General features: G+C 40.1%; 1 protein-coding gene across 7 annotated transcripts in view; it reads right to left on the bottom strand.

Moving 5' to 3' along the window:
- SLC22A15 (solute carrier family 22 member 15) overlaps positions 1-17,872 on the bottom strand; it is a 110,972-nt gene that overhangs the window by 46,691 nt on the left and 46,409 nt on the right. For all 7 annotated transcript variants that reach the window (XR_011536814.1, XR_011536818.1, XR_011536817.1 and 4 more), the window contains exons 5-8: positions 17,284-17,413; positions 13,037-13,252; positions 9,281-9,421; positions 7,286-7,371 (exon numbers count right to left, since the gene is read on the bottom strand). Coding sequence is in view for 1 of the 7 variants with exons in the window: in XM_070608076.1 (XP_070464177.1) it covers positions 7,286-7,371; positions 9,281-9,421; positions 13,037-13,252; positions 17,284-17,413 (573 nt within the window). In the remaining 6 variants the exon portion in view is untranslated. The remainder of the gene's footprint in view (positions 1-7,285; positions 7,372-9,280; positions 9,422-13,036; positions 13,253-17,283; positions 17,414-17,872) is intronic.

Below are 17,872 nucleotides of genomic sequence, written 5' to 3' on the forward strand. Positions count from 1 at the left end.
GGGGGAATTCACTTTTTCTGAAGGTAGCCCACATCAATTTCAGACAGCTCTGTTTATTACAAAATTATTTCTTATCCTTTTTGAGACTCCTGCCGGTAGAGCTGCTGGGCTGTTTGTCAACTGGAATTAATGTCAGAAAAGCTTTGCAGCCAGTAGGATGGTTCCCTGGAATCATGACCTTGGTTTTTTATCTGAAAATGAAATCAGATATTATTGGCCATTACCAACGAATGTTCGAAGCGACTGTTTAGAAAAAAAAGTGACTTAAAAGGGAAAATTAGAGTGAATTATCTTTGGGGAAAAAAAGGGAATTCTCAAAACACTTGTATCCTTCAAGGTACTGAACTCAAGAGGTTATAAGTTAATTCCAATGATGCAGCTACTAAGGACATCGTTTTTGGAACTAGTTATCTGGAAGTTTTCTCAAAGCCCAATTGGGGTCACCAGAACAAAATGTCTCAATGTGTTATAGTCTCATTTCACTGACCGAAAATAGTAACATTTCAACTTAATCATTCACTTCATTCACTAGATTGTTTTATAGCAAATTTTTGATTATTCACGTATATGTTAAAAATCCTTAAGACAGCCATAGGCCCTCTACTATGATACACAGGCTGGGCAAAGAACCACAATTCATTTTGCTTCCCTTTGGTTTTTTTTTCCTTCAAAGAAAAATACCATATATGCACAAAGTTACATCACTATAGTTTGACCATTTCTAGAATTTCTCATGCATGAAATAATTTGGTTTGTAGACTTTTGTGTCTGGCTTCTTTTAGTTAGCATAATGCTTTTGAAAATTGCTTTTTACAACATTAAATTACACATGTTGTGTGTATCAGTAATATTTTTTTGAGTAATAGTTCATGGTATGGATATACCACAATTTGTTTATCCATTCCTCTGCTGATGGGCATTTGGGTTCCTTCCAGTTGGGGGCTATTAATAAAGCTACTATGAACATTTGCATCAAAGTCTTTGTGTGCATCTGTTTCTGCTTCTTTCAGGTAAAGCTGAGTCATCTAGTAAGTGAAGTATGCTTCACTTTAAAATAAGCTGCTAACATTTTCCAGAGTGTCTGTACCATTTGGCATTTCTATAAGAGGTCCAGTTCTTTCTTATCATTGCCAACACTTGGTATGGTCAGTCTCTTTAATTTTAGCCATTCTAATGGGTATGCAGTGGTATCCCATCATGGTTTTAATTTCCATTCCCTAATGCCTAATGATGTTGAATATTTTTTCCCATGCTTATTTACCATTTTTATATCCTTTTGGAGAAGTGTCTGTTTGACTCTTTTGCCCATTTTCTTCTCATTCCTGAACTGTAGGAGTCCATCTATATTCTGGGTACAAGTCCTTTATCAGGTATATGTGCTGCAAATATTTTTCCCAGTCTGGGCCTTGCTTTTCATTTCCTTAATAATGTTTTTTGAAAAGCAAAAGTTATTAATTTTGATGTGGTCTAAGTTATGAATATTTTTCTTCTTGTGCTTTTTGTGTCCCATTTAAGAAATCTTTGCCTAACCCAAAGTCACTAGGATTTTTCTCCTATGTTCTCTCTTAAAAGTTGTCTGGTTTTTGCCTTGACATTTAGGTTTACCATCCATTTCAAGTTAATTACCGCAGCTGACGTAATGTACAGGTTGAAGTCAAATTTTCTGCCTATGGTTATCCTATTATTCCAGCACTGTTTGTTGAAAAGACTATCTTTTCCCCACTGAAGTGACTTACTTTGTCAAAAATCAACTGACCATGCGCCTTCTTTCTATGTATGTTATGACTGAAGAAAATATTTTCAAAAGGCGAATAAAATCTCAACCCCCTCAAAAAATGAAAGAAAAATCAATTGACCATGTATGTGGGTCTATTTCATACTCAATTCTGTTTTATTATCTATACATCCATTCCTATGCCAATATCATACTGTCTTAGTTAACGTAACTTTGTAATAAGTTTTAAAATCAGATAGGGTAAGTCCTCCAACTTTGTTTGTCTTGACAAAAATTACTTTGAATATTCTAGATCATTTGCATTTCCATTAAAATTTTAGTATTAACTTGTCAGTATCTATCAACAAAAGAAGCCGGCTGGAAATTTTATTGAGACTGTGCTGAAAACAGATCGATTTGGGGAGAAGTGACATTTTAAACTATTTTCTGATCCTTGAGCATGGTAATCTTTTCATTTATTTTATTATTATTATTACCACCAATTCACTTATTCATTCTTCTTTAATTTCTCTCATCAATTTTTTATTTTATAGTTTTCTATAGGTCTTATAGATATTTTATAAAATCTCTCTCTATTGCATATTTTTATTAGAAATGGTATTGTTTTATTTCAATTATAAAATGTTTGTTGCTAATATAGAGAAATAAAATTGTGTGTCATGTGACTCTGCTAAACTCATTTATTAAATCTAGTAGGTTTTTTGTATATTCCTTAGGGTTTCCTATGGAGACAATTAGGTAGTCTTATGAATAAAGACATTTTACTTGTGCCTTTACAATTTGGATCCCTTTAATTTCTTTTTATTGCCTTAATGTATTCACTAGTAATTTCAGTACAATGCTCCATAGAATTGGAATGCTCCATAAGAGTGGATATCTGCGCCTTTTCCCTGATCTTAGCGAGTAAGTATTTAGTTTTTCACCATTAAATGTGATGTTAGCTGTAGGTTTTCCCTTGATGCCTTTTCTCAAGTTAAGGAAACTCCTACTTCTAGTTGCTGATAGTTTTTGTAATGAACGGGTGTGGAATTCTGACAAGTGCTTTTTCTACTGGCATTGAAATAATCATATGCTTTTTCTTCTTTTTTGATCTTTTAGTATGGTGAGCAAGACTGATTAGGTTTGAATATTAAACGAACCGTACATTCGTGGGAAAAACCCTGCTTGGTCATGAAGTAGTACCCTTTTTATACATTGCTGGGTTCAATTTGCTAATATTTGGTTAAGGATTTTTGCATCTATATTAATGAGGGATATTGGTCTACAGTTTTCTTGTTATGTCTTTGTTTGGTTTTAGTATCAGGGTAATTGCTGGCCTCACAGACTATGTTAGGAGAGTATTCCTTCCTTTTTATGTTCTGGAAGAAAGTGTAGAATTGGCATTATTTATTCCTTATGTGTTTTATAAAATTTATTTCTACTGATATTTCTCCTGGTTGTGGGAGGAATTTTCCTGCTTATTTGCACTCCTGGTAATACTGACTGGACGTCATACATTGTGCATGTTACATTGTTAGGTGCTGGATTTTATTGTATTCCTTTAAATATAGTTGCTCTTTGTTCTGGGATGCAGTTAAGTTACTTGGAAGCACTTGATCCTTTGAGTTTTTTTAAGCCCTTTCAGGGCAAGCAGAGAGCAGCCTTTAGAGTCGGGCTCCTCTGACCCAGGTCTCTACCCAACGCTCCATGTCTGGCTGAAGGGAACACAGACGAGGCATGGCCCTAGGTTCTAAGAATTGTTCTGCCTGCTCTTTGCGGGTGGTCCTCTCCTGCACGAGGCGGTTTCCTCAGCTGCGTGCGTAGCTCAGTAAGCAGCCACAGCCTCAGAGCCCTTCTGCAGATCTCTGGAGTTCCTCTCTGTGCATCTTACTCCTCTCCAGTATTTTGACCAGTAAATTGCAGCCATCTTGGCCTTCCCAGACTTCAATATCTGTCTCCACAATTCAGTAAGAGCACCAGGATTGGCTGGGCTCCTCTCCCTGCACTGTGGCTTGGACACCCTGAGCTCAGGCACTCCTGGGGGCATACTTTGCTCTTTTCCCTTCTCTCAAGAAGCACTGCCTGTCCTGTGCAGCCCATTGTCCAATGTCTGAAAATCAACATTTCTTACATTTTTGTCTGGTTTTACAGTTGTGTAAAGCAGGAGGAGAGCTGGTTGCAATTACTACCATGGCCTGAAGTTAAAGTTCCCATAGCATTTTGTTGTCAGTTCTCATATGGTACCATCTGTCGTTTTTGGGTTTGTTTTTTTTTTTTTGAATCACTCATTTCCCTCACCAGATTGTAAGCTTTCGAAGACCAAGAACTAGGTCTTGTTTATGAATAGTAGCCCGTATATAGTCGGCCCTAGAGAAGGCAAATGAATAAAGAATGGGCACACTGAGGTTGAGAAAAGAAACGAGATATAAAGCTTCTACTGTAGCTAAGTCTGAGGACGTTCCCCTCAACTGCAAAACTTGTTTACTGGGCCGTGTGCTGGGACTTCCCAGTATTCACATTCTCTGGCAGGGCCACAACTGCCAGAAACCTCCTTGCCCAGTGTCACCCTGACAACCCAGGTTCTTGAATCCTGGCCAATTTCCAAAGGCCCGCCCACCGCAGAGTTCAGAGCCAGCCCCGATCGGGCAGCGTGGGTCCTCCAAGGCTACAGCTTCACCATTTGCTATGAATACTTTGGTCCTAAAACCCTAACAGGGCAAAAAAGTATTTCTAAGAGAGCACTGACTTTAGAGTCAGAAAGACCTGAAATCTGAATCCCAGGTGTGCTTCTTACTCGCTGTGGAACCTTGGACAAGTTGTTCGACCTATCTGAGCTTTAGTTTCCCAAGGAGGATAATATGTAATACCATCTGCATATGAAGAGAACTCAGCACATAATCAACACTTAATAAATGGTAGTCAGTATTTTGGCTTAACTGGGATCCTTCAAGCAAGGAGAGAGATCAGGCAAAATGTATGTTGACCAATCTGTGGAAAAAGTTAGTGGCCACCTGGTAACATTACCCGCAGGGGAGAATATTAACTTGGAGGCCAACCAGTGTGCAAATATGTACTGGACAGGACACTTTTGTCTAATAATTATAAACCACAGGCTGAGGAATGACAAACAATTTATTTTCCAGCTTACTGGCTGACTCCTCTAGAGGTATGTACCTTTATGTCTGTGTCTCAGACACAGGGAACCACATCATAAATAGATGCTAAAAAAAGTTGGTGGGTAGAGGGGCACCTAAATTGGCAGAAAGGAGAGAATGAATGCATATTTGGTGGAAAAGTGAGGGCAAATGAGCCTAAAAAGCAATGAGAAAATGAGTGGACTCCAAGCTCACACAAGATGTTAATATAATTTTTCAAACTACTAGGTCTCTTAATATGTATTTATCAGAACTTTCGTAACATGTAGCTTAAAGCTCAGAACTTTCAAAAAATTGAGATTTAAAAGACAGCCATCAAAATATTTTTAAAAGTAAATATGAAAGGTTCAAAGAAAGCTTCAGGAACAAATTTTTTTAGCTCAAAGAAGAGAAGATTCAGGAATAGCTAGATGACTCTCTGACAGTAGAGAAAGGATTATGCAAAAAAAAAAGTGACCATCTGTTCTCTATCTCTAGTGATGAATAAAATGAAAGGAAATGGGCTCAGCTGTAGTGGAAGAGGATCATTCTAACATTCTAATAGTTATTAAAAATAGAAACAATTTGCTAAGGGACATTATGGAATTTCTTTCCCTGGAAATCTTCAAAAATAGACTAGACGTGCACTTTTCTAAGTATAATAGAGGTATCAAGTTCCTGAGGCTCATTTGTCAAGTGTGTAAGATATTCTGCTACACTATGTTCTTACTCAGTGTCCACCAAGGACACACTCGACAAGGGGTTCAAGCTGCTCTCTTAAAGCAGACTGGAAGTGAGCAGAGAGTGATGACTAGTCTGGATGGGAGACCACAAATCTGTTTTCGGTTTGGTTATTTGTAGAAAGGGCCATGTGCAGAGTCCTAGGGCGCTGGTTACCTGGAGTGTACAGATATGTGGGGGGGGAAGACATTAATTGGCCTGGCTTGCAGAGGTGTGATAGGTTACAGATGTGCTTACAGTGATAATGAAAAGTTTTTCTCTATGTGGTGACAAATAGAACACTGGACTATTACAGGTAGAAAACAAATGAATTTCCCAGTTGTCTATGAAAAACAAAATTGCTGAACCTAAAGCCCCACTGATTTGAAGCCCATTACTGTCTTGTCCAGAAAAACAGAACTGGGCACTGCGTTCTGCAAGCCCATGGCCGGGCAACGGCTGAGGAGGTTCTCCTTCTCCCAGCACTAGCAGAGGCAACTATTTGCTTAGAGAATAAGAGAGAGGCAAACGTGCTGAATTCTCTAGTTTCCATGATTCCATGAAAATCACTCCAAGGCTGTTCTAAATATTGGATAAAATTCAAACTAGTGAACAATCCGCACTCCGGATTCAAGGCACAGAACTTCAGGTGGCAACCAACAGCACAGCAGGGGTGGTGGAGGGTTCCAGAACTAGGACACGTGGCCTTGGAGTCTTCAGTGAGACACTGGTACAATTGAACATCCAGGAGAAGCTGTTACCAAGGGAGCATTTAATACAAGATGTGCGTTGATGGGAAAATGAATTCTTTAGCTGCATTTTTAGTAGTTATCAAAACTCTATGGTAAACCATCTCACAATGATACCCCTGGAGTACAAGCTCCATTATGGAGCCCTGGCAAAATCCAAAAGCCCCCAAAACTGGGCTTTCGTTGTACCATATAGCCCAGTAGCAGACAGTCAGTGATGATCCCCTTCTCATTGTCAAAAATCACTGCCAAAACCAGTTCTGAATGTGATCGATAGCTGGCTTGCCTCAAGTGTGCTAGTCCAAAAAAAACGGTTGAAAATCAGCACTGTCCACAGAATTTCTATAGGGGGTAGAAATGAGGTTAGATAAGGATGCCTTTTTTGAAGTTGTTTGTAGACCAAAGCTACAAATATACAAAAGTACCAAAGTTTCCTAAAGATGTTTTATTCACACATTATATAAGACTGAGAAAATGTCAACTGTCACCAACAGTAAAGATTATTCTTACTGTTGCTGCTGTTATTGTTACAGGGCCTTGGGAGTACTGATGGAGACGTGGGGGTGCCAAAGCCGCCTTTGAGAACCAGCGGCTCTGACCTCCAGCCCTGCGATTGGCTGGAACGAGGAGCGCAATCTGCAGCCGTGGATGGAGCTTCTTTTGGGGCAGAACTAAACAGTCCTCATCACCAAATAAACAACTCTAACATCACCAGTGCTGCAGCCCAGACACCCCAGATGGTAGCTTAATCGCCTGAAAGAATTAATAGTGCACCTCTAAGCACATTATTCACCCAGAGAATAGTTTAGGCAATGGAAAGAATCTGGCCCATTATACCCCACACAATTGCTAAATAATATGCAATCACAGAAATGAAGCATGGCATATGGTAATCTCTCTACGAAACTGAGATTCATTGTAATAAAAGTGCTGTTCAAAACCCTCGTGTAGAAATTTGAAAAGCATACCTTTCTTTTCTGGAAGGAACATTACAATAAGACAAGCCAGTCCTCCCAGGCATAGAAATGCTGCTAATGTCCGCTTCCGACCAAACCTAAATAATAAGAAAGCAGACATTTCTCTTGAGAATCTTATAAATCCATCTGCTTCTTCCCTCTAACCTTCCTTTTTAAATGCCCCCAGTTTCATTATATATGCTCATCTTTTCTTAAGGAGTGAGTGGCAAATGTGACTTACCAGGACATAAAATAAATAACCATCATAAAACAAAGGAAAACTTGCTGGATGGCAGGATTAAATGATGTGTGCAAGAAAAGAACATAGCATCATTCTATCTATTTCTATGAGTATTTACTATGTCCCAGCACTGTTTTAAACGCTTTCTGTCTATTACCTTAATCCTAATAATAAGCCATAAGGCAGGTACTGTTATAGTCTCCATCATCTAGAGAATGAATCTAGCTCATTTCACTTTCTGGTTACTTGTCTCTTAAGCAGTTAAAATTTTAAAAACTGTCCAACAAGCTTCTCTCTCTTAAAACTACAAACAGAAAAAAATTTCTTGTTAGTATGGCAGAATTAAGTGAAACGTATTGCATACTTTATTGGGACAAATAATTTTTAAATAAGAGCTCTAGACTTGGAAGAATGATATTAACATTCATAAGCCTCCCTTTCCTAGGGGCCTACAACTTGCAGGTCCTGTATTAGGAAGTTCAATATTACTTGTAATTTTTATAACAGTTTTGCCAGCGGAATTTTATAAGCCCCTAGTTTAAGGATAAGCACCTGGAGGCCTAGTGAGGGAACTTGTCCAAGTCATAAAACTAACATGCGGCTGAGCCTAGATTTGAATTCAGGTCTGCCTGACCCCAAAGGTGGCACTCTTTGCCTCTGCTTCAGATTTTAATCCTGACTCTAGTGGTGGTAGCTGAGGGACAGGAAAGGATGTGAGTCTCCAGGTCATTGTGCTTAATTTAAGTCACTATCAAATGGCTTTCAAGTGACAGGAACCATGCTAGGCAGGCACCAGGGATGGAAAGACACACAGCACATTCCCTGGATAGCATCCTTCTAACGCTTTAACGGATCATCAGAAGTGTGCACAGGAAGCTGTAACAGCACAAATGAGGGGTGTGCAGCACATTGGGGATGCTGGGGACAGAGTTCTGAATATGCTGCCTAACTCAGCTCTTGGACCATGAAGAGCATAAGCTCAAGTCACTAACAGAGGCGTCAGCAGAGGCAAGTGGGACTACCCCCAGAAAAAAGCCTTCAATTAAACAGAAGCCAAATCTGCCCTTCAAAATGCACTAAGCTCAATACCCATGACCACAGCCACCAAGTGCACTGTTAAAGGGATGCGCTGTTACTAAAATGATGATTGCTGGAGAATGAGAAATGGCACAATCCAACTGACTTCTAGCTCACACAGAATGGGATTTTGAGTTGTGTTGGTCAAGGGCTTAATTACAGAAGTAATCTGAGAAAATTGAGGAAAGGGGGATCTATAAAAGAACTTTTACAAACTATTTCAAAACAGTGCTCATTGACGAAGAGTAGCAAAAGCAGGATATATTCTCAACAAAGTCAAGTGGGTCTTCAGAGGCAGGAAGAGGCTTCCCAGTTCCTTCAGTTCTCTGTGCTGTGTAAGAACTTCTAAATGACAGTGATCGGGGGGATGGAGTTCCATCTACACAGAGCCAATAATCCTATCTGTTGGGATGAACGATTACAGAGACTCCTCAAAGACCTTCAGGTGGTAATTAATGCCTTTGAATACCAGACTCAAAATCTATACAAAAATTTGTAAATATGAAACCCAAGAAATACTGTATTAAAAAATGAATTCTAACTGTGTTTGGTCTGAAAAGAATTCTAATCACTGTGGAGTAATTAGCAGATACTGCATACGGACAGAGACAATAATATTTAGGTATTTATGTATATAAGAGAGTGTGTGTGCATTCTATATGGTGCACTTCATATTCATCTATACTCACCATTTTTGGTTAATCAAGTAGATGCAGAGAGGATAGGATGGGATCTCTATGAGGCCAGACAGGGCCAGGTTGGCATAAATATTTCCACCTAGATCCCCTGCACTTAGAGTCAGGCCATAATAGACCAAGCTGCACACAAACCTACAATTGGGGGTAAAAGACAAGAAGGACAATAGAAAAAGCACATAAGAATTTGCCATAGAAGATTCAAATACTGGTTCAATATAATGCGATCTGTCTTAACCAATAAGCTTGGCTCTCTCACTAACATTTCTATTCTAATCTAAATTTCTATACTAGGAAAAAACAAAGGGGCCTTGGAAATGATTCATCTAGATGCTATATAAAGCAAATGAGTGGCTAGCCACTGGAAGAGGAAAGACATTGTGCTTTCATCAAGCATTTCTGTGTTTAATAGAAGACAATGACTCTATTCTTACTTAATTCCACAATTTATAGAAGACTTGCCTTAGGTAACTGTTGTGATATTATCAAAATGACTCTAGAAAAGAACTCCCCTGGAGAAAGCCAACAGAGGATGGTGTTGAGAACATGGGCTGAGAAGTGACTGGATCGTCAGTGGGTCACCTGCAGGCCAGAAATGACTGACACTTCAACCCCCGACCAGGTTCTCAACCCCATCTGGCATTCAGAAGGTGCATAGGCTGCAGACACCTAGAACAGGAAAGAGAAGACCAGAGTCATGGCAGAGGCAGGATCCTCTAGGGGGGTCAACTGGGGAAGGGCTCTTTGAAAAGCCATTCACTGATTTATGCCTACTGTTGCTGAAACATTGAGGGAGCGCCTCCTGGGTGGCAGGCACTATGCTGGGCACTGAGCCTACCTCCCACAGTCTGAGAACTAAGGAGCCCAGGAACTGAGCCAAATGAAGTGCCTCCTGAAGCTCCCAGTTAGGGCTTCCTCAAGCAGAGTGAAGGGAGTAACGGGAACTTCTGTGCCTAGGAAACTGCATTATAAAAACAAAACGGAACAGAACCAAAAAATAAAGCCCTGAAACTAAGCTTTACTAATATATGGATACATTTTGTAAACCTCTATAAATTTGTAAATTTCTATAGAAACACTTGGGCTTTGGAAGTTCACCAGTTTTTCTGTTTTTCCAATTCACTCTGACAAGTGTTTATCAAGGGGAAGTTTCCATTTGCTTCCCTTAGAAAAAGTCCAATAAGAGGTGGCTATGACGAGATCAAACAGGAAAGGAAAAGCTATACTTCTATCTCTGCCAAAACGGTGAATTGGGCCAAGTGCCCTGGGCTATTAAGAATGGGCTACAGTAACCAAGGAGAGGGATGGGGAGGAGGGCAAGAGGGAGCCACGGAGCTGGACTGCTTCATGTTCATCCCTCTCTGGCAAATGAGCCAGGGGCAGTAGCTACTTCCCATTACTCCTTATTGGGTGGAGCTGTCACTCGTATACTATGGACAATGAGCAATGTTGTAGTCAGGACATCACACGTAAGGATGCAAGGTGACACTGAGTCATCTGTTTTCCCTGTCCTCTAGCACCTTGCCTGTAAGCAGCAGGCTAAACTAATTTAAACCTATGCAGTTTTCCAAAATATTTTAAAAATCCTTTCTATCTGCAGTGGAGACCTCCTCTGACATAATGCTATTCCCAATGTGTTGTATGTGTTAGTGTGCGTCTACTCTGCATTTAAAATAGAAATCCCAGTGAAGTAATTCCAGCCAATAGGTGTGAAAACACACATACCTATTTAAACTGAGTTGTGATGGTATCAAGTTGGGCACAAATAAACAAAGCCAGTTTAGGACACCACAGGAATTTAGCTACCAGCTGGTGGTGAGAGAGAACGGGGAGAGCATGGGCAAGGAAGGCTGATGGTCCCAAGGTGGGAACTCTGCTTGCAAGTTTCCTTGATGGCAGAGCTGATCATTGGGATGCATAATTACAGCTATTAAAATCATTTCAATCCTCTTTATGGGCCCCAAACAAAATTTAAAATGCTTGCATAATATTTAACAGTATATTTAGGGCATCAAAGAACTATTTAAAAAGGCACTACTGTGGGAAATAACCAAAGGAACAGATGTTAAACACAGAGGTATAATTTTACTCCCCAGTTAAGGCTTTCTTCAATGACAGATCCACAGAAAAGACTGTAGAATTTTATAGCGTCTTCAAAAAGAATGGCAGCATGTGGAACGACACTGTCTCTATTATCATGTGTTTTAACATTCTGAGCCCAGGGGGAAGAAGTTTATTTGAGAAGAGCTCCTTTGGCTGTGTAAGATATAAAATAAACAGGGACATCCTCCCTGGCTCTAAGTCTAGTTTGTTCGTCTGTTTTTTATCCCCCGAAGGTCAGAACCCAAAAGTTAATATGCCTCGAAAAAATTAAAAACTTAAAAACAAGAAGTAGAGAATCTCTAAGAAGTCGGTGCTTCCTTCAAGGTAGAGGGTTTGACTGACTGTCTATATGACATGCATTTGCAGAGTTTTATGGAGTCCTAAGTACCTGAACAAATGTTGTAAGTTTATTAATGCACAGTAGGAAGAACCTCAAATTAGCAGCTTCTATGTTGTGTTGCCAGGTTTGGCTTTTAAAGGTTCCCTTAATCTCCATGCCTCCAAGCTTGTGCCCTTTGTTCAACATTTATTATGCATCTGTGACATTCCAGCACTGTGCTGGCTCTGTGGGAAGGTGGCAGTTGGTGTGACCTGGCCCCGACCATACAGGTGGCAGTCAGTACTTGGTTGGGTAGGAAAACAGAATGATGATACAGAAAAATAACTTTGCAGTTTCTTATTCTCAATCTACTGTTCTTTTTAGCTTTATATATAAGATCGCGTTCATATAAAATTACCCTCATTTATCCCCACATGAAAATGTAAGTTTTCATGCAGCCTTCATGGCAAACACATACAAACCAACCACAGCACAAGAGTCCTTTAAGCCACTAAGTATGATGTTCACACCCAATACTGGACCAAATACATCTATGGCACCCTAGCAGAACGTACGACACTACAACATACGTGCATCTCACAAATTCTATGTATTGCCCATACATTTCTCCCCTTTCCACAACTTTATGATGTGAATGGAACCATCTTGAATCATTCAGTGCAATTTATGTTAATCCTGAGAGCATTTTGAGAGGCAGGCTGGAATATGCTAAACCAGAAAATCAGGTTCAGAGAGTGCTAATTCATTCATTCATTGATCTGCATGTGTGGCTTTGAGTCGGTCATTTTACACTCCCAGGATCCATTTGTACAAGGATAACATTTAGCCCACCCTAGTGAGTGAGTGTGTGAGAAAGCCACTCAAAATGTGGCACAGTGCATTGGGTTAGAATGTGCTATCCAACTGCTTGATGCCAAAACCAAAGGTACGTATATTTTTAAAGTCCTATTTAGAAACTCTTCTGTTTCTGATATGCTTGCTTGCTTTCCTTTTTGGGGTGGGGGGACTTAAATATTTACATGAACTACCTCATGAGCAAAGACATGTTTCTGATGACTACTTACTCAAGTTCAGTCAACCTGTGGTCAGGCACCATCACTTCCTCATTGAGATAGGGAGGGTGCCGTGAAAACAGAGGTGAGCACAACACCAGTCACTAAGGGTTGGGGGCCTTGTTTTTGTGTAAACAACCTCATGCTGACAAAAGAGGTAAAATCTTCTGTAACCCCTGAAGAAGGAGCAGATTATCAATAGACTTTTAGCAATCTCAGTTGAAGATCAACAAAACACCCCTTAGCTATAATTACCAGATGAACATCAGGGTCAGAGTGTGCCCCAAGAGGATCCGGTAACGGAACAGGTCCAGAAAACTTCCGGTCTCCTTGCAGCTCCTGTTGGCTGGATGTGTTAGTGAGAACGTACACTTGAGCTTGCGGTTCCTCTTGGCAATGAGGTACAGAGCTGTTTCAGCCTCACTCAGTCGACCCTGGGAGTATAACCAACGAGGGGATTCAGGAATGAATCTGAAAGAGATGTCATTAAAGGCTGTATATTCATACAGGTACGTGTGCACAGGAAGGAGACAATTCACCCACGCAGTACACGGATTCCCTCACCACAACCGGATTCCACGTGAGGTTGAAAACATGACTCTCCCAACGACATACAGAAGAAAGAGAGGGGGGACTTTCAACAGCATGCCAACGTTCAACGGTGGCCTACTTTATGAACGGAAACCAAGAACACGCTTCCAAAACAGCAGAGGAAAAGGTAAACAGTACGCATTTCCTTTTAAGCCAATTCTAATATCTGAATGGCAAGTGAAGTCTATAATACTGAATAATACAAATTCTTCATAAAGCATAATCAGAACTATGGCTCTAAATCATAGCCAAGTGTTGTCAGAATAATACTGCAGAGTTGGTAGGTTTTTTTAAGTTCTGAAGAAGTCTCACAGAGAAGATAAAAATCTTTATTATCTCATCAGAAAAAATAAATTTTTAAAAAAGTGGTTTTAACATAGTGATATGTTCTTAAGAAGGGAGAGATTATTCTAAGACTAAACATAAAAATCAAACAGGGTTGATCACATCTTAGCTACTTTTGACCATTTACTGCTTCAAAATACACCACTCAGCTGACACTCGGGCTTTAATAATACCCCGAGGCTATTCCTGAGCCCCCAAGACCTTAAAGAATAAAGGTTATTTTCTGGTTAACTTTCAGTTACAAAACAATAGCTATTTCCTAATATAACTACAAAGGATTGAACATTTATATCACCACTGATATCTCCCAACAGTTTCAAGACTCAGACATTGTGTATCTTTTCTCCTCTTCACAGTTCTGCATACACTTTTAGAGGACTTTTCAATGACAAAACTGTAGCAGGAACGCGGAAACGGTGTTTACTAAACACATCAAATACCTTTTGATCTAACTTGACATTATTTGCCTAAAATGAAACTTGTACAAATAATATTGGCTATTTAGAATTCACCATGCCTTTCAGTAAGGATAGTGAATTGGCAACAAACATCACAGAATTTGGAACTTCACGGACAGCCAGTCTGTCAACAACCATGTACTGAGCACTTGCATTTTGTATCGAGCAAATAGGTGCTGAGAATAAAGACCATGGAAACAAAAAGGCAGGGATTTTCCCAGGAGTTTTGTTACTGGGGAGAGTATATTCATGCACACCATTTGATTGTCAGCAAAAGCAGGAACAAAGGCCTTCTACAACATCCTGAAAAATCCCTTCATTTTTTCTTCGTTGCCATTTGATTATCATTACTGATACACAAGTAAATCATCAAGCGACATGTTGTTCTGCTGGAAGTTCGTTCTGCTGATCGTCAGTTGGATCAACTGGCCCTATTCACAGGGTGTGTATGAAGGACCATGTAAACTACTCGATTAAGTCTAAATACAAATCAAAAGAACAGAAGAGAGGACTTCGGTGATGAATATACAGCACACACTCGGGAAAAATAAGTGAGATACTAGAAAGTCTATCATAATAAAAATTACAACTGAGGACGACTGGGAGGACTGCAAAGGAACCAACAAGGAAATAGCCAAGATATTAACAGTGATGATCTTGGGGTGATTTAAGTCATTCCCCTCCTCCCTAATCTTCTCTGTGTTTTCAGAATTGTTTATACGCAATAAACATTACTTTATAGCTTTATAAATCACTTTTAAAGATGATATTTGAGAGATATTCAGGCTTTGGAAATCTGATTCCGAATTAATAAAACTATTTCTACTTGAGAAAAGGTTTATATTGATTACACAAACTTAGGACCTGATACCGCTCCACACCTTGAGAAGCCAATACGCTTACTTGCACAAAGTCTCGCCTAGGTGCCAATGGACGGACTGGGGAACAAGAGTTCCAACACATGAAGATGATGCACACAAAAGAGTAACATGTTTTCAAAAGAAAAAGCAAGCCTTTGAACACAATGCCTTCTTACAGCGCTGTGGTCACCTTCAGAGGCTACAGGGATAACTTAACAATGTTGCCTCTGCTCAAAATGTTCTGTAAATTTCTTAAAAGGTGGAAAATCTTTGTAAATCAAGGGAGCACTGATTTTTAAAATAAAACTACTCGAATTCAAGTATTGTGAAAATGAGGAATTTTTAAGCTAAGTAGTGTTTCTAGTAAAGCAAACCAACAAGGTATGACTCTAAAATAATGTGACTTTTTCTTATGTTGCTGATGGTTAATGCTGAAGGCAAGTTCCAAATGTTTTTGTACCAACATTTGTCCGATAGATACTAGATATGCAGGATCTACTGTGGGGAAAGCCCCGCGCTCTGGTGCTGGGGGAGATGTAACGAAGCAAAGAGCCTGCTGTTGTCAGAGTTCCTGGTGTACAGAGACTCCAGCTTGAGGCAGAAATCAGAGGACCACTCGGAGGGTGCACATTCAGTGCCGCAGGATTCAGAAAAGAAATCGAACGACTTGTAGCTGGAGGTATGATCAGGAAAAGCCTGGAGGGGGTGACACCAGAGGAAACCAGAAGGCTATTAATTAAATGAGAGGAAACGGAGAAGGGCTTTGAAAGAGCAGGCACAGCACTGAGTGGGAGGCAGAGAAGCAGACAAGCAGGTGTACAGTGGGCACAACAGCAGCTTAGTGTGCCTGGAACACAGAGCACGGGGGACAGGGTGGGAGAAAGTTAGGAAGATAAAGTGCAGCCCAACAGTGGGAAGCCTCACATTCCAGGCCTAATAGAATAAATATGTATTTCAATTTTACAGGGTCTTTTCCCTCTTCTTCCTATTTTTCATGACTTGAATTCATTTCCCATTGAGGATGTCTCCACCTAGCACTAAGCAGTATCAAACTGGGACCACACATTCAAAAACAGAAAAGCTGAACAGCTCATATCATCCATCAGAGTCGCCCTACTACACGAGGAGAGGTGAGAGCCAGATTGGGTTGAGAAGTATGAGATTGATTAAATATTTTTTTAAAAATTTGTTTATCCACCAGTATTTACATGAATGCTTATTAATTCAAGGAACTATATTAGGTACCCACTTATTCCAAAAATTTACAGTACACAAGCTAATAAAACATTATTAGTTTCCCTTTCTAATAAAATCACCTCACTCCAATTGACATAACTAAATGCATTTAATAAATGTTGCCTTTTTAAATGTAGATTAACTATTTCTACTATATTCATTTTTGCACTTAAAAATTCTCTTACTTTCAAAGAGAATATGAAAACAGATTCCAATGCAATCTCCACCAAATGTCAATTAGTAGAATCTGAATAAAGCAGCACTAGATTAAAGATCTATCTGAATGAAAATTCTTCTCCAGGCATCCCTCACTGTATGGCACAGAAGAAAGCTGGTACCATCAGCTGAGCATTTGATTTACCCCAAAGATTTTCATGATTAAAGTTAGAAGTTTGACACTTCAGGAGAAAACCTTTCATAAGCACATTACAACTTCTGGTGAAACAGCCCTAAGTTGGTGGCTCACCTTACAGCATTCAGAGAGCCACAGTGTGACACTCTGGGCAAGCCACTGGTAGAACCCTGCCCTGACCAGGGAATCATCCTTTCACTGCTGTGAGCCCGTGCACTCTAAGGATTTCTCCCATATGGAAGAATCTTCCAGAGTCCACATTTAGAGGCCCTGAAGTGACACTCATCTGTAGGATGAATCGATGCCTCTACAATATCATACCTCAGTCACACACCTGCACAGGATCTGATCCAGCCTGAAGAGCTTTAAGTTTGAGGCATTAGGTTAAAAAAGAGATTGTTACCCTACGTCAACAATTTGAAGGTTAAAATGCAGTCTATTGAGAGTTTACTTTAAACAAGGGATACCTGCATTCTGAATTAATTTAGCATCTCTCTTCCCAGGAGCTGCCAAGCATTGGAGCACGTGAGGAATTTAGTTCTTCACCAAGTCAGTTCAGGCAAACTCCTGAAAGGGAATAACGTCGCTCATTGACCCGCATCCTCTTAAGACATTCCTTCTGCTTATTAAATTAAAACTCTAAGAGGAAAAACTACTTACAAAGATAAAAGAAAGACCACTGTTCCCTGCAGGTTAACCAGAATGGCTAGGGTCCTCCAGGAGCGGATGAAGTATCCCAACAGGGCATACTGGGCGATGCCGACCGCGAAGAAGAGGCCACCGATCGATCCTAATTCAGGGAAAAGAGACCTGTTACTGGAGCGAGCACCATCTGCAGCACGATTTCCAACCCAGGTCACAGAGACAATTCCTTCCTTGTGAGACATTAGCAGAAAAGAAAAACCTACAGAAAAATCGAGCATCAGATGATAAAACTTAGAAGAGGGGCCAGCAAATTCGTGGACAAGGAGGAAGGACAGATGAAAAATACAAACCACACGTGGTCAAGATGAATTTTAAGGGTCTGCCTAAATGCTCTCTGCCTTGCATGTGGTACCGACATCTGCCTGAACCCATTGCTGAGGTCTGGAAATGTTTTTTGCTCTATGGCAATAAGGTCTTTGGGTCGTGAGATTATTGCAACACTGGGACTTCATCTTTAAGACACAAGTTGTCCCTGAAATCCTTATGAAATCACAGCCTGCTCCCCAGCTCTCCCTATCACCCTTCCCTGCCTAATCTATCACCA

Source organism: Equus przewalskii, unplaced genomic scaffold (assembly GCF_037783145.1).
Source record: "Equus przewalskii isolate Varuska unplaced genomic scaffold, EquPr2 ChrUn-13, whole genome shotgun sequence".
NCBI classification, from domain to species: domain Eukaryota; kingdom Metazoa; phylum Chordata; class Mammalia; order Perissodactyla; family Equidae; genus Equus; species Equus przewalskii.